The sequence below is a fragment of the Chenopodium quinoa genome, unplaced genomic scaffold, assembly GCF_001683475.1.
Source record: "Chenopodium quinoa cultivar QQ74 unplaced genomic scaffold, ASM168347v1, whole genome shotgun sequence".
In the NCBI taxonomy this organism is placed as follows: domain Eukaryota; kingdom Viridiplantae; phylum Streptophyta; class Magnoliopsida; order Caryophyllales; family Amaranthaceae; genus Chenopodium; species Chenopodium quinoa.
This window is the reverse complement of record NW_018744874.1, coordinates 340,564-357,632: the sequence shown is the minus strand read 5'-3', so window position 1 is coordinate 357,632 and position 17,069 is coordinate 340,564. Positions and strand designations below refer to the sequence as shown.

Sequence of the window (17,069 nt, the reverse complement as noted above, 5' to 3'; positions counted from 1 at the left end):
TGTATTACAACAAAAAACCTTTTATAAGGTAGTTTTTAACAACATTTCTTTTAAAAGGTAGTTTCTCGCAAAAAAATTGCTTTAAAAGGTAGTTTCTGACAAAATGTTCAAAAGAAAATGTAGCTCCTCCTCCATGCTTTTATTTCAGCCTTTCTCTCACATTTTCGATCTCTATATAGTATATACTATATTAATTCTTTATTTCTCACCTTAACATCACAATTAACCCCCTCTAAAATAAATTCTCTCCATAAGACTTTAAGAGTCATTTAGTCCCAAGCCCATGAAAACTCTAGTCATCTTTTTTTTTTTTTTTTTTTTTTTTTTTTTCTTTTCTTTTTTTAGAAATAAATAAATAAATACGTAGTAAACTAATAGGCTAGCTTATTTGATGCACCTTTTCGTTCATCAAAAAAAAAAAAAAAAAATGATGCACTTGAAATTCTCAATATATCTACAAAAATTAAATTAATCCAGTCAGCCCAGCTGCATATGTTTGATGCATCAACCAATAGTTGTAAGTACAATAGTCATTCTTAAAAATTAAAATGACTACTAATACACTCAATTTTAATTGAGTGATTTTAAATTTATATATTTTTTTGGTTGGTCAAACATGTTCAAAAATGATTTTTCTAATTTGAATATTAATTATTATAATTTTTTAAAATTTTCAATTAATTATGATATATTTTTTTAAAAAAAACTTTGATCAAGTTTGAGCAAAAAAAAAAATTAAAATCAATCAATAAAAATTGAGTGTAGTATTATTGAGTATAGTGGACTAATGATAGTCATTCTAAGGATAAATACTTTAGGCTAGCTGTATAGAGCTATATCACGAGGGACGCGAGGATAATTATATATATTAATCATCATCATGTCGCAAGTCACAATGTATACAATATTAATGCATTTTGCACCGGCTGATGCGCTAGTTATTTGGCGTTCCCCATCATTCAGATCAATTCTAATTTATGCTGAATTTCTGCATAACGAACCTTATCTCTAGCCATAACTCTCATGCATGCATGCTACTGATGAGTGATGATTGCCCTTATTTATCATTAAAAATTGCATAATTAGAAATTTTTTTGTGTACATCCAGTTTACAGTAATATAGTGTATATCGAGCCGTATAAAGGTAACTTTTAGCTAATTTTAAGGTAATGTTTTGTCGTTTTTTTGGGTAACTTTAAACGTAATACAATTTTTATATAAATAGACAACAAGAATAGTTTTATAAAGGTAATTTAATTACATTTAATCACTATAATTGATTTTAATTTTAGTCATTTAAAATGTGATTCTTTATTAATAAAACGTATATAATTTTTATTTGTATAAGATTACTTTTATGCATATTGGAGTTAACTTTTATTCATTTCAGGGGTAACTTTTGATTACTTTAGGCTATCTTTATAATAATCCGTGGTTTATACACACGGGTGTACATTGCTCATCATACACCCGGATAAATAAAAAAAAGGCGGAAAGAACATCCTGTGTTTCATAAAGAACATACATGTATTTATTTGACAAAGAACATGTTTGTATTTGACAAAAACATGCATTACCAAAGAACATAAAGATATAATAAAAATTTTCTGAAAAATTACACATTATTAACGGAAAAAATTTAGAGGTGATAAAAAATCGAGTAGGGTCGGGCCATATCATAATTTCTCGTGCCCAAACCCGTAGAAAAGTAGCAGGTTTTTGGGCTTTTTTCGAACCCGATTCGAGTTTTAACTAAAAATGCATTTTTAGGTTTGCCCAAACCCACCCTATTTCGGGCCGGATCGGGTCGGATAGCGAGTCATGCCAATGTTGATCAACTCTTAAAAAATCCTTACCAAAAATATCATTTCCCCCAAAAAATAGTTTTCTATCTCTCCAAAAAAAATTCAACTTCCCATAATAATTTAGTTTTTTTACTCTAATATTATTTTCAATTAAAAATAACTTAAGATTTCAATATCAAATTTTAAAATAACATATGTTAAAAGAACATAATTTATATTGTAAAGTACATATAGTTAATACCTAAATAACACACTAATCAAACTCAAATAATATACGATAATAAAAGTAATTTAAATATGACATATGATAATAAAAATAGAATTTGGACGTCATTACGACCTTAAAGAACATACACGCCAAATTCAAAGAACATACACGCCAAATTCAAAGAACATACTTTGTATTGTTAAACCCAAAAAAACATATATGTTTATCAACATATGTTAAATAACATAAGTTATAATGTAAAGAACATATAATTTTACTCAAAGAACAGACTGATCACACTCAAAGAACATATTAAAGGTATGTTCTTTGTCAAACATAGGTATATTCTTTATCAAACACTATATGTTCTTTTCGCCTTTTTTTGTTCATGGTGCACCCGGGTGTATTATCTAATTTTCACTTTACAATAGATTGATGTACAATAATTATTGTACATCCGATTTTTTTGTTCGTGCCTAATTAATCCACTATAAATAAGACGAATTGTGATATTGTTTGAGGAAATGATATAGCCATTATAGCATTATTAGCAGTTGATCTCAATCAATAAACCACGGTTTGAAGGAAATGGAGAGGGTTTCATCAGTCAAACTCCTTGGTTTTGCTGTTTTAGCAATTTTGCTCATGTTCATGCGTACTACAACAGGTTCGTTACTTTAATTAGCTTGATGTTTTGTATGTGTTTGTTTGAGTAATTTTACAATAATTTAGTTGGCTAATCAATCGAACAAGCTTATTAAATTGACGTTTTCATTTATTCAATTTATGCGCGCAGCTGATCATCCGGTGCTTGGAAGAACTGCGACAACGACTTCTGAAGAAACTCCGGTGAGATATGGCATCGTAGTAGAAGAAATGGTAATGATGCAACCAATTATAGAAACCAGAAACTGGAATCGAAAGATGATTATACGACAACCAAATATTCGAGTTAATTCGGAGGCCCAGAATAAGCAAGATGTTGTAGTATCAACTACTACGGAGAACGTTTTAAAGTGTGTAGGATTAGAGAAGATTTGTAACATACGTCGCGGACCCTCTTGTTGCTCTGGATATACATGTTTTCTTCCACCCTCTTCTACTACCGGTTTTTGCGTTGAAGAATAATTAACACAAGCTAATTAATTAGGGAAAATAAATAAATTATGCAGATATATCTGTTTCTTAATTAATTGACTTTTATATTATTTAAGTATGTATTCCTCTTTTATAGATAAGCAAATCAAGCGGCGGATTGGCTTGCCAACCAAGGAGTATTCCAGAACAACAAATTTCAGTTGATTCAAGTCCCCCCCCTTAGCTTTAGGGAGTATTATGCATAATGATGTAGTAGGTGCTTGCCACGGTTTGTACCCCTTAATTTCTTTGTTTTAGTTTTATTTTCCGGAGCTCTGCTCCTCATTTGCACCAAAAAAAAGTATGTATTCCACTTAAATTATATATGATGATTAGACTGTGCCACACATTAAAAAATAAAATATATACGGAGTATAAATTAAAGAATAATATTCGTAATAAATAAATAAAGTTGTTAGGGCTATAGGATACTCAAAGTGAAAATAATAATAAAATAAAACAAAACTATATATATACGGAATAATGACCATCTACACTTGATATTATATCAAATAAATTAGCTATAGCATTATTATAAATAAAGATATTGAATACTTATTATTTGTATCTATATTTCTCTAATGCCACATATACATTCATATACCTTATTTGAGCCATTTGAGTATGTTAGGGATACCGTTAGGTATGTTCTCATATATAACGAAGGGTAAAGTAATTACACATATACATATGTAAATGTATACGCTGAATTAAGTGTAGTATTATATTGGGTGATCAAATAGTATCGTTAAATATTCAGTAAAATTATATTATATATAGGACATTTTGTCAAAAACTATCTTTTAAAGCAATTTTTTTGCGATAAACTACCTTATAAAAAAATTGTTGTTAAAAATTACCTTATAAAAGGTTTTTTTGTTGTATTACACTACCCTTGGTCGGAATTTGAGAGTTGACCATAATAAATCAGCGTTGACCAAGACTAAACCCAGAAAATTTCAACCCAATTTTGGTCTACAGTGAGTTTAATCGAAAGAGAAGAGAGGAAATTAGGGGATAAAGGGGGGAAATGGAAGATTAATAGCCACGTGACTAGCACGTGACTTGGTCAACTCTCATGAATTCATGAGTCATTCTAAAGATGACTTTAGCTAGCTGTATAGAGCTATATCATGATTCATGAGGGACACGAGGATTATTATATATATTCGTCATCGGAAGTCACCATGTACACAATATTAATGCAGTGTGCACTACCGGCTGATGCGCTAGTTATTTGTCGTTCCCCATCATTCAGATCAATTCTTATTTATGTTGAATTTCTGCATAACGAACCTTATCTCTAGCCATAACTCCCATGCATGCTACTGATGACTGCCGGTAAAAGCTACACATGTATGTGTATCAGCTCTCATGACTGCCCTTATTTTATTGATCATTGAAAATTGCATAATTTTTTATTACTTCCATTTAATTTTTTTTAATAGAGTTTTAGGATCGAGCTCTCAGATATTATTATCTATTTCTTCATCCTTATCCACTTAATTTTAATTTGAAATAAATTTGGATTAATAATACTCCCTCCGTCCCTAAAACTTCGACACTTTTAGCCTATTAATTTTAGTCCCAAAATGATCGACCCATTTGCATTAAAATACTCACCAATTTACAATATTATTTGTGCAAATTTAGCTTTCCATATAAAATTTTGATTTTTTATTATTATTTTGATTTTTTATTTTTAATATTTTGTCTCTCTACTTTTTTACAAACCCCATGTAAATTTATTTTTCCAATATGTTTTTATTTCTTTTTATTTAAGGGTCTATTCACATTAACTGAACTCAGCTGAACTGAACTGAAATGAACTGAACTGAACTGATTGGAGCTAAACTGAACTGAACTGATTTGAGCTGAACTGAACTGAACTGAATATTTTATGAGAGAGGGAAAGGATCTTGCTAACGAGCGCCCCGGGGCGTTAGATAAGGAGTAATTATATTGGTTGAAATGACATTAAGTTAGGAATGCATAACAAAATCACGCGTCGTTCGGTGTAATTAATGTTAATTTTACTTTAATATTTCCACTTTCATTCTCTTATCTAACGTCCCGGGGGCGCTCATTAGCTTTTGCCAAAAAGAAAATTCCTCTATATTTTTTACAAGTGCTCCATTTTAATTGTAAAAGTAACGTTCAGTACTCCGTATTTAGTAAAAATTTGTTTAGTAAAAATCAGTTACTTGATCTAATGAAGAAGTATAATACGGAGTAGAATATTAAATTAGTAATGCACTAATGCTCCACACATCGTTGAATAAAATAATGTACACCACGATTCGATTGCCCTTGGATGTAACTCAGTTAGCTTATACACGTAGCTGTTTAGCTGATTTATTTATTTACTCCGTACTGTATTATTTAGTACGAGGGCTGTACGACTGTACGAGTAGTATTTATTTTAATTTTCTTTAATTTTATTTTTGTTACTCATGATTCAATTTTCGAGGATAATTAATGAGGGCAGTCAATTAGGGTCCTGCAAGGCAATTTCATTAAGTAACACGTTGAGATTTTAATGTCGAATCTCTGAAGTATTTTCAAATAATTATAAGAAGGCAAAAGTTAACAAACACCCTCGGATAAACTAACTAAAAATAGAAAGATTAAATTTAATAAAGATTAATTATACCGATCGACGCGTGATTTTGTCATGTTTTCCCAAATTAATACCATTTTAGATAATATTTTAAATGCTTATCCAACGCCATGGGGGCGTTCGTTAGCAAGATCCTTGTAACAATAACAAAGGAGTAGCTACTAGGGAGACTACCGGGATGTCCATATTAAATTAGTGACTTGGACTGAATTATATTTTAAATTAGATTAACTCTCATGCGACGCACGGATATAATAAAAGAATTTATAATTATGTAAACTTCAAAGACATATTCGTCAAAATATGTAAAATATTTGTATTACATACGACGATATTATTAACATAAACCAAACTACAAAACTTAAAATAATATACACAAAATAAAATTCATGTCTACAATAATAAAATTTTGCAAACTTTGTAATTAGATGGAGTAATCACATATATAAAAGGTTGATGTTTGTTTTCCTTAAGATTTAAAAAAAAAAAAGTATTAACAACTAAAAAGTACTTTACAATCAATACTTAGATTTGAAAAAAAAAAGGAAATTTTGTCAAAAACCTCCTTTTAAAAGCATTTTTTTGTCAAAAACCTCCTTATAATTTTTTTTTTTTTTTTGTGAAATCATACCTTAATCAATTTTTTTTTACAAAATCATACCTTATGACAGAAAACGACCCCGTTTTCAGGCGTTGACCACTAACGTTTTTAACGGAAAACCACCACCAAAATTATCCCACCACCAAAGACCAGCCACCACCAAAGACCAACCACCACCAAAATTTTTCCAAAATTAACCCACCACCAAAGACCAGCCACCACAGGAGACTCACAAACTTTCTTTTTCGGGATAAGGGCAATGTAAGTCTGATTTATAGAACCAATTAGTTTGTGCAATGTGGTTTACAAGATTGTGGCCAAGGTTCTTGCTAACAGACTTAAAAAGGTCCTTCCAGATATTATTCATGAGTCACAGAGTGGTTTTGTTCCCGGGAGGCTTATCACTGATAATATTTTGGTTGCGTATGAATGCTTCCATTTTTTAAGAAAAAAGAAAACTGGGAAGAAAGGTTATCTGGGTTTGAAACTGGATATGAGCAAGGCCTATGATAGAGTCGAATGGATTTTTCTTGAACAAATGATGCTAAAATTGGGGTTTCCGGTCTCTTTTGTTGATTCCATCATGGCTTGTGTGAAGACTACTTCATTTTCTATTCTGGTTAATGGACAACCGTCTCGGGAATTCCGGCCCTCTAGAGGCCTTCGGCAGGGGGACCCTCTTTCCCCGTTTCTGTTCATCTTATGTGCGGAAGGTCTGTCGACTCTTTTGAGAGATGCTGAGAGAAAATCTTTGATTCATGGCATTAAAATCGGAAAGTATGTGGAGCCTATCTCGCATCTCTTTTTTACGGATGATAGTCTTCTTTTTGTGAGAGCTAATGAGGAGGAGGTGGATAACGTGTTGGATATTCTTTCTACCTACGAAATTGCTTCAGGTCAGAAATTGAATATGGAAAAATGCGAAGTCTCTTTTAGCCGAAATATTGAGCCTGAAAAGCAAAATATCCTTCAATCGAAGTTATCTTTTAAGGTCGTCGAGGGACATGAAAAATATCTCGGATTACCAATCTTGGTAGTTCGAAGAAGCGGGTTTTCTCCACTATTCAAGATCGGGTTTGGAAAAAATTGAAAGGTTGGAAAGAAGGGTTCTTATCTCAAGCGGGTAGAGAAGTTCTTATAAAAGCGGTTGCTCAAGCTATCCCCACCTATGCTATGCAATGTTTCAAAATTCCGGTCAGCATTCTTAATGAGATTGAGCGTATGTGTCGGAATTTCTTGTGGGGTCAACAAAAGGAGGAGAGAAAGATGGCTTGGATTGCGTGGGAAAAGACTTATTTGACAAAGAATGAGGGTGGTTTGGGAATGAGAAATTTACAGGCCTTTAACAAGGCAATGTTAGCTAAACAAGCCTGGCGCATTCTCAACAACTCTCCCTCTTTGATGGGGAAGATTATGAAACAGAAATATTTCCCTAAAGGTGATTTTTTATCTGCAAAAGTCAGCTCCAACTCAAGCTTTACATGGAGATCGATCATGTCTGCCAGGGATCTTGTCAAAAAAGGATCGAGGAAAATTGTGGGTAATGGTTTAGGCACTGATGTTTGGAATGATCCTTGGATTCCAAATTTTCCTGATTTCAAGCCTTTACCAATGCTGCCCAGATTAGAATATAAACCTGCGTTGGTGAAGGATTTATTTTGTGACGGGGAGTGGTCTTTGGATATACTCAACACTTACTTTGTCGAATGGGAAGTGATGGAAATCACAAAAATTCCTCTCGCTCGTTTTGGTGGAGAGGATGTTTGGGCTTGGCAGTTCACTAAAAATGGTGAATTTTCGGTTAGAAGTGCTTATCATGCTGAAATGAAGGATAAATCCTGTGAGAAAGCTTCTGCTTCTATCACTTCTGAACCTGTCTTGTGGAATGTTCTATGGAATGCAAAAATCCCACCAAAAATTAAATTGTTTGGCTGGAAAGTTCTTCATGACAGCATTGCTGTTAGAGCCTCTTTACTGAAGCGTGGTATGGGTATGGATGTGATGTGCCCGTGCTGTGGTGAAGCCCCCAGAAACTCTCTTACACTGCCTTTTTCTATGCCAGGAGGCCCGTCTGACTTGGTACGCATCTCCCTTGCGTTTGGATATCTCCCGTTCTGCTAATTGCTCCATTCATTCCTGGTTTGGCTTTTTAATGTCAAAATTCATTGAAAAAGATTGGTGGGATCTGTTCTGGTGCATCTTATGGGGTATCTGGCTGAAGCGTAATGCCTTTCTCTTTGAGAAGCGTTGCGTGGCTGTGCAGGATGTGTTTGCTAAAGCCTCGGGTCTGGTGGGTGATTATGCAAAGGCTTTGGAGGTGGCTGCTCCTAGGGTGGATAAAGTGGTGCCCTTAAACCAGGTCTGGACTCCTCCAATGTTGGGGGCGTATAAAATTAATACTGATGCGGCTTGCTTCTCTGATAATTCAGTTGGTTTAGGTGCTGTTATGAGGGACTGGAATGGGGATGTGGTAGTCGCCACTTGCAGCGTGAAGATGGGGTCTTTTGACATTGTTGTTGCGGAGGCTTTGGCTGCGAGACTTGGCCTGTCTATTTCGCTTGAAGCTGGCCTGATGCCCTTGATCTTGGAGGTTGATTTCCTTCAACTTTTCCAGAAATTAAAAAAGGGAAATAGTGAGAAATCGCTGTTGGGGTCTATTGTTGGTGACATTCTGCATATGGCTTCTCTTTGCTCCTCTCTTTCTTTCTCGCATACTGGTAGAAATGGAAATACTGTTGCGCATAAGCTAGCTAATCTTAGTAGAGAATTTAATGATGTAAGGGTGTGGTACGAGGTTGTTCCTCCTTGTATTGCGCTTGATGTTGCTCGTGATGTTCCTTAATTTCCTTTCTCTTTAATAAAGCTGGCTTTGGTGTTTTGTGTAAAAAAAAAAAAAAGACTAGCCACCACGCCCACCCCCACAACACCCACGCAAACACCAACAACCCCACCAATCGACACCAACAACAGCTGCAAAACTGAATACCGCACGCACCACCTCCAATCGCCACCAATTTGAGCCAACCAGACCCTCGCAACTCGCCTACCCCCACCTACCTGCCCAACCACTCCCTTCGCGGCGACAATACCCTAGGCGGTGGAGATGGAGGCTGCTAGGGATTTTGGGGCTTAATTGGTGCGAATTGGGGTTGCAATTGGTACGGTGTTGCAGCGGTGGAGATGGAGGCTGCTGGGGATTGATGCTGTTGTGCTTGCGCGAAGATAGGTGGTGCGGTGGAGCAGGTGGCGACGGTGATGTGGTTGCGCGGAGATAGCCACCGTGTTAGGAGGGTTCTGGTTGCGGTGGGAAGATGAAGGAGAGAGAGGGTTGTCGACGGGGTTTGGGGTTCTGGGTGACAGTGGGGTTGGAGTTGGGGTAGCGTCGCCGACGGGGGGGAACAAGGAACCCTAGACGCTGGCAGGAGGTGGTGGTGGGCTGGTGGGTTTGGGTGGTTTTCCGTTGAATCCGTTGAACACGTGGGTGGTCAACGCCTTCCGTCTAAAGGTATGATTATGTAAAAAAAAATTTGATTAATGTATGATTTCACAAAAAAAAAAAAAAAAAAAAAAAAAAAAAAAAAAAAATTATAAGGAGGTTTTTGACAAAAACATGCTTTTAAAATAAAGGAGGTTTTTGAAAAAATTTCCAAAAAAAAAATGAAAGGAAAAAAAAAATTAGGCTGGAAAAAGTTAGTTTTATTCTAATATTTTCAGTTTTAGTGCAAGCAACAGCCGAGCAGAGTTTTATGCTTGCTGCAAAATGTTGTTCTATGGTTAGAACTGCAGGCTTGCGGCTGAGATTTTCACTTACTTGGCTATGTTGATTATCTAGTTCTGCTTTTAAAGCAGTTTTCAGATGTTGAGAAAGTATTGTCTTTTTGGTGCTGCTTCTTTTATTTTTATGCGCGGCTAACAAATCAATAATAGATCTTAGGTGCATGAAGTTCATATTAGAGCAGTAGTTTTGAGGAATTGATCACAATTTGGTAGTTCAGTGACTTAGCTTGTTGGTTTTTTCTTCGGTAGACGCTAGTGTATAAAGAGGATAAAACAAATGAAGATCCATAATAAATTTTAAATTGGTGTATTTTGGATTTCTTTTGTCTATTTTCTACTTATACTTGTAACAATTTAAATTTTACATTATTCATACATCGATATGTTATTTATAGGTATCATGAATTCAAAATTCTTCACCAATAGTTCAGTGATATGTTTGTTAGATGCTTGTTTAGAACAAAGATCAAAATTAAATAACAAACTTGTTTTTTATTACACACAGTTTAAATTTGAAAATCACATACATAATTTTTATTATGGTCCATCATAATACAAGCATAATGATCATGATTAACCAAACACATAAGCATATATAGCTCAAAGGCTATGGAAGTAAACAAATTAAATGACATAATGCATAATTTAAAAACAAGAAAGAAGAGATATTGATGGTTACTACTTAATTATTTACAAATGTTAACATACAATCCTGGATCACAAGTGAGGCCAGGACAACACTTCCAAAGCCAACCACACGAATCGCCTTTTGATCCGCATGTTGTTATAGCTTCAACGGTATTACTTGTTACTTCCTTAATAATTTGTGCATCTAATCCACCATTATTATTATTTGGTTCCATAAACATCATCTTTGTTTTTCTGTTTCCAAAATTATCGTCGCTTTTTGGTTGTTCAACCATGATCATTACTTCTTCGACTACCATCACAGGCGGCCTTTCTTCAGAAGTTGTTTCCATCTTTTCAACCACTGTAGCTGCATGCATAATAATTACGGAGTATTTATTTATATATGTGTACAATTCATGAGAATAAGGATTTTTGAAATACGGTATAATTTATTCACGTAATATATGATTTATTTACAAGTTCATAACCGACGAATGCGAAAAAAAAAAAAAATTAAATTAAAAAGACTAGAACAAGGTAAGATACCTGTAGTAGTAGTACTGAACAAGAGTAACATTACTGCTAAAACAACGGGAACAACCATCAAGTTAGCTAAGACCTTCTTCATTTTCTGTTTTTCTAGATTAAGCTCGAAACTTAATATTTTTCTTTTTGTTAATGAACTAATAATGCTTTTGTTGCACTTCTTACTATTTCCTCCTACAACCCTTTCTATTTATAGTAGCTACTAGCATACGGTACAATCTTACAATTGTAATTTGGATTAAGGAAATAACATTATTTTATTAAATAATAAAAAAAAAAAGTTTCTCAAAGAAAAAAAAAAGGAAATAAAGAGTTTTTTAGAACATCGTCTAACAATGTTGACAATCTGTAAAGATAATTTAAATATAACAAGCAATATAATATTCTATGTGCGTTTGTTAAATATATATATTCTAGGTGCGTTTGGCGAGGAATATTTAATCATCATTAGTCACCCAATTAATTTTATTTTTTAAAATTTTGTACTCCGTATTATTTTTTACCAAATAAACAAATTAGTGCAATTAATTTAAGGGTTTGTTCTCATATGTTGAAATTCAGTTCACTTCAGTTCACTTCAGTTCAGTTCAGCTCAGCTCAGTTCAGTTCAGTTCAGTTCACTTCAGCTCAGTTCAGTTCACTTCAGTTCAGTTCAGCTCCGTTCAGTTTATGAGAACATGCCCTAAGTATGAAACTGGAGAGTATGTTTATAATTTAAAGTTCAATTTGAAATGGATGAAAATTGTTGATTATCTCATAATTAGGTACTCTTTATGTTCCTGAGGGCTACATTTGGAGTTTCAATTTTTTTTTCACATTATTTCTCTCGTACATACATATTTTTCATGCAATTATCCCCATTTATTGAAAAATATATTTGTATAGTCTCAAACTCTCAATACAATTATTTCTACTACTCCGTATTTACAAAGATATATACATACTCCTAATATAAATATTCCTAAGTTCAAAGTTAATTTAATGCCTTAAATATTTGATATATGTGACATCTAATCATTGAATTACACCATCTTATTTTCTTTATTAACTGTGTACAAACGTTAGATCTAACTTTTTTTTGAGATGGAAGAGAATATTATTATGTCGTCTGGTATAAAACCAATCATAATACGGAGTACATCCTTATCTTAACTGAGGGAGTGATTTCCCTCCGTTCCCTATTGATAGTCACTTTTGAAGAAAAATCACGGGAATTAAGGAGAATTAAAGAAAGAACATTGAAAAAGAAAATTTACATTGGGTATGCAAAAAAGTAAAGAGAGAAAGTAATTAAAGAACATGAGAAAGTAAAATTTATATTAGAAAGTTAAATTTGCACAAATATATTTTGCAAATGATATTTTGCAAATGTTAGCGAATTTTGGTAAAAAAATAATACTAATGGTATTTGAAAAAAAACAAATGTGACTAACAACATTTGGGTGCCCAAAAATGACATATAAGTGACTATCAATTAGAGACGGAGGGAGTAGTTTCATGTATTAAAATAATAAATTAAAAAATTAAGTTTATAATAGCAAGAGTATAATATGCGATTATGTTTAATTATTTCTCTCGTGGAACGTGCATATAGAGTACTAGTTTAAGTCCCGTGCAATGCACGGTTTTTACTTAGCATATTTATAAATTATAATGTTAATTTAACAATAATTAAAAATAATAAAAATCAATATTTTTAATTGAAACAATACTTCATTTTCTTTTCCATTGAATTTTATATTATATTGATATCAAAAGTTATTTTAAAAAAGAAGAAGCAATATTTAATGATTATAGGGTTTATATAAAATTAAAATGTTATGTTAATTATAACCCGTGAAATGTACTTATGTACCCCCTATATCCCTATTTTGTTGGCATGTTTTGTCTGGCATAATGTTTTATAGCATACTTTGACGGTATAATGTTTTATAAAAATTTAATTGAATTTTTTTTTTGTGACAATTAATAATCAAGGTTTTTTAATTTTTATTTTATAGTTATTGAATTGTAGTGTTATTTTTATAAATAAATCAACAATTCTAAAAAAAAATAAATAATAAATAAAAGAAAATGTAACAATCCCGGTTGGAGCAAAAAATCTTTCAAAGGAAAAAAAAATGATGTAGAATGATATGAACTATGGAAAACTGGAGTTTTACATTATTCCAATATCCTTATATTACCTTATATGTAGTATATGTTTGTAATAGCAAGGGTATAATATGCAATTATGTTTAATTATTTCTCTCGTGGAACGCGCATATAGAGTATTATATTGCTTGTAATATTTTTATTCTTACATATTTGTCATATTTCCTTGGGTTTTTTATTTTTTTATTTCACAGCATTTAGAGTATCATGCCTGCTATTGACTATTTTATATCATTATTATATTTTATCACTTTTTAGTAAAAGTTACAAAAATTTCATATTATCACAACGAGTCTAACAAAATTCCACTTATTTACTGACAAAAGCTAACGAACGTCCCGGAGGCGTTGGATAAGCTAGCTAAAAATGAAAAGATTAAATTAAAATAAACATTAATTACACTGATCGACGTGTGATTTTGTCATACTTTTCCAAATTAATATCACTTTAGGTAATGTTTTAAATACTTATCCAACGTCCTATTTAGTTATGTTTTTCTTAACATATATTGATTATGAAAGTTAATTAAAACCGCGTGAATAATTGTGTGAATAGTGCAAAATGTCAAACATTATGATTAAAAGATCGAAGTAGACTAGCCATGAAGAATATTTAATACCCTCGAGGAACGCACGATAGGATTATACCGAATATTGCTATGTCAAAAATTTTAGGCATGAGTCAGCAAATTAAAAGATTGCAAGCTACTTGTATTAAGATTTGCTCAACAATAGATCGAAGCCAGTTGAAGGGGCTCCTTCAACGTTTATATAAATAAATTTAACAATTTATACAAGATCTGGTAAACTTTGCTTTCTAAGTGAATACTCAGCTCTTTAGCGCTATAATGCAATGAAAGATTTGTATAGTAGTAAATGAATTTTCTTACTACGTATTTGCTTTTCACGGTATACTTGTCATTTGGAATTGTGGAGTTAAATGATGTAATATTTAGTTAAGAGACTATTTTTAATTTGATACGAGCAATTGGCATTAGCACATTATATTAAATTAGCATGAAGTTTTTTAGCTAAATGGATGATACATGTGAATTAGTGAAAATTGCATAGTACACTAGGGTGTACCATGCTCATGGTACACCTAGTGTTAAATGATGAGTTTTTAACCTTTCATTTGCAAGCTATCAGTTTGTTATTTAAAAAAAAAAAAAAAAATCCATCTCTTCCACAATTCATGAGATTCAACGTGATATTCTCCATTTTTACATAACTTTCAAAATTAAATTTCACCATATTTCAATTTCGAATTAAGAGAGAATAAAGTTTATAAAGAATTTTATAGAGAGAAAAATACAGAGCAAATTATGAGAACATTGTAATCGATGGATCGGAGAAGGTAATTTGATTTTATTTGTTATGATTTTAATTTCAGGATTTTGCTTATTAGGTTGATCATTGATAGATATTATAGGATTATTATAATATTTGTCGCAGAGTAGGATATATTTGTATATATTTATGCATGATCCTCGGGAACCTCACTTTAAGGCATTGAAACGCATTCTGCGTTATATTCAGGGTACCATTGATCACGGCTTACATTTATATCCGACTGTTTCTCATCGACTTATTACTTACACTGACGCTGACTGGGGAGGTTGTCCCGATACCCGACGTTCCACATCGGTCTATTGTTGTTTCCTTGGGGACAACCTCGTGTCTTGGTCATCTAAGCGTCAGCATACTTTGTCTAAGTCGAGTGCAGAAGCGGAATATCAAGGTGTCGCAAATGTTATCTCGGAGGCATGTTGGCTTCGTAATCTTTTACTTGAGTTGCATTGTCCTCTACGGCAGGCTACTATTGTTTATTGTGATAAGTCAGTGCTATCTACCTTTCTGGCAACCCGGTACAACACCAACGCACCAAAGATGTGGAGATGGATATTCATTTTGTTCGAGAAAAGGTTGCTTTGGGACAAGTTCGGGTTCTGCATGTTCCTACTCGATATCAGTTTGCAGACATTTTCACCAAAGGCCTACCACGAGATTTATTTTTGGAATTTAGGTCCAGTCTTAGCGTACGCCCTCCTCCCGCTACGACTGCAGGGGTGTGATAGATATTATAGGATTATTATAATATTTGTCGTAGAGTAGGATATATTTGTATTTATTTGTGATATAGTTTGTATTCTTATCGTACTAGGTTTCCTAACAAGATTAGGACTAGTATTGTAACACTATATATATTATTCAATGGTACATACTCCAACCCAAGGAGTTTTCCCGAAATCTAACAATCATATTTTGTTATTATTTTGCACAATTATTGTAAAATATCATTTTTTTTTTTCAATTTTGATATTTATGAATTTGATATCCATATGACAAAGGTTGAAGATGATGTTATTTTATTTTGTCAAATGTTGTAGATGATGTTCTTTACATTTTGTCAAATGTTGAAGATGATGTTCTTTATAAATTGTACTTATGTTTGTTATTATAGTTATTGAACAATTATATGAATGTCCTTTATTTTTATCCTTTATGTTCTTTGCTTCAATGTTCTTTGATTTCAACTGCATGTTCTTTGAATTATTATAATATTCTTTAAATAATATATCATTTATTAATTCTATATTTTTTTAATATTAATTATCACTAACTGCGTACATTTATTTTAAAATTAGGATCGTGAAGGTTGATGACGATATTCTTTTGAGATCTTCTCTATTGATGATTGTTTTTAAGATCTAAAGAACATCCGTGATATTATTATAGAACATGATAATATTATGTAATGAACATACACACACACACACACACACCACGATTCAAAGACAAAATTCAAAGAACATTTCACAATAAGCAATGAACATTATGTGACGATAAAAGTACATTGCAATTACGCAATCAAAGAACATAGACATTTAAAATAAGGAAATTTTGACTTTTACCACCTTCAAATAACCACTTAATTGAATTTACCACCTCCAAAAAAAAAGATTTACTTTACCACCACCAAAATTTCCAAAAATTCGATTTTACCACCAACTAACGGATTCCGTCCATGAATCCGTTTGTAGGGCCCACCTTTTTTACGGTTCTTCTTCATCTTCCCCGATTTCCATATCAACCCAGCCGACAACGAAATTAACACACCATGGTTGGTCGGAATTTCGTGTGGGGGCAAGGGAGGGGTCGGAATTTAGTGTAACCTAGGGAGGTGATCGGAATTAGGTGGTGGTTAGGGTTTTAGGAGTGCGGAATTTGGTGGTGGCTAGGGTTTTAAGAGTTGTCGGAATTAGGGGGGCTATATGGTTGGTCGGAATTTGGTGGCTAGGGTTTTGAGGTCGGAAGTTGGTGAAAAGGGGGTCGAAATCCGGTGTGGGGGCTGTGGCTGTGCGGTGCGATGCGGTGGTTGTGGATTAGTGGGGTCGTTGGTCGGAATTTCGTGTGGTCGGAATTTCGTGTGGGGGCAAGGGAAGGGTCGGAAGTTGGTGGTGGGGTCGTTGGTCGTAGTGATTAGGTGGTGACTAGTGTTTTGAGGTCGGAAATTGGTGGAAAGGGGGTCGAAATCGGTGTGGTGGTTGTGCGGTGCGGTGCGGTGGTTGTGGCTGTGCAGTGCGGTGGT

General features: G+C 33.2%; 3 protein-coding genes across 3 annotated transcripts; 2 read left to right on the top strand and 1 right to left on the bottom strand.

Moving 5' to 3' along the window:
* Positions 1-2,429: 2,429 nt before the first annotated feature.
* On the top strand, positions 2,430-3,490 carry LOC110704899. The gene is made up of 2 exons (XM_021882711.1): positions 2,430-2,680; positions 2,810-3,490. Exons 1-2 carry the CDS (start codon positions 2,602-2,604, stop codon positions 3,139-3,141), a joined length of 411 nt encoding a protein of 136 aa, XP_021738403.1. The 5' UTR covers positions 2,430-2,601; the 3' UTR covers positions 3,142-3,490.
* A 5,033-nt stretch (positions 3,491-8,523) lies between these two features.
* On the top strand, positions 8,524-9,213 carry LOC110704848. Its single transcript, XM_021882662.1, has one exon. The coding sequence runs from the start codon at positions 8,524-8,526 to the stop codon at positions 9,211-9,213; it is 690 nt and encodes a 229-aa protein (XP_021738354.1).
* A 1,446-nt stretch (positions 9,214-10,659) lies between these two features.
* Positions 10,660-11,535, bottom strand: LOC110704898. The gene is made up of 2 exons (XM_021882710.1): positions 11,325-11,535; positions 10,660-11,145 (listed from the first exon to the last, which is right to left on the bottom strand). The coding sequence occupies exons 1-2, from the start codon at positions 11,404-11,406 to the stop codon at positions 10,835-10,837; spliced, it is 393 nt and encodes a 130-aa protein (XP_021738402.1). The 5' UTR covers positions 11,407-11,535; the 3' UTR covers positions 10,660-10,834.
* Positions 11,536-17,069: the final 5,534 nt, after the last annotated feature.

Bases quoted from the DNA above. Each gene is read 5' to 3' on its own strand.
- LOC110704899 (XM_021882711.1), top strand. From the start codon at position 2,602: ATGGAGAGGGTTTCATCAGTCAAACTCCTTGGTTTTGCTGTTTTAGCA. The intron at 2,681-2,809 runs GTTCGTTACTTT...TTATGCGCGCAG, and splicing joins GTTCATGCGTACTACAACAG to CTGATCATCCGGTGCTTGGA.
- LOC110704848 (XM_021882662.1), top strand. From the start codon at position 8,524: ATGTCAAAATTCATTGAAAAAGATTGGTGGGATCTGTTCTGGTGCATC.
- LOC110704898 (XM_021882710.1), bottom strand. From the start codon at position 11,406: ATGAAGAAGGTCTTAGCTAACTTGATGGTTGTTCCCGTTGTTTTAGCA. The intron at 11,146-11,324 runs GTATCTTACCTT...TTATGCATGCAG, and splicing joins GTTCAGTACTACTACTACAG to CTACAGTGGTTGAAAAGATG.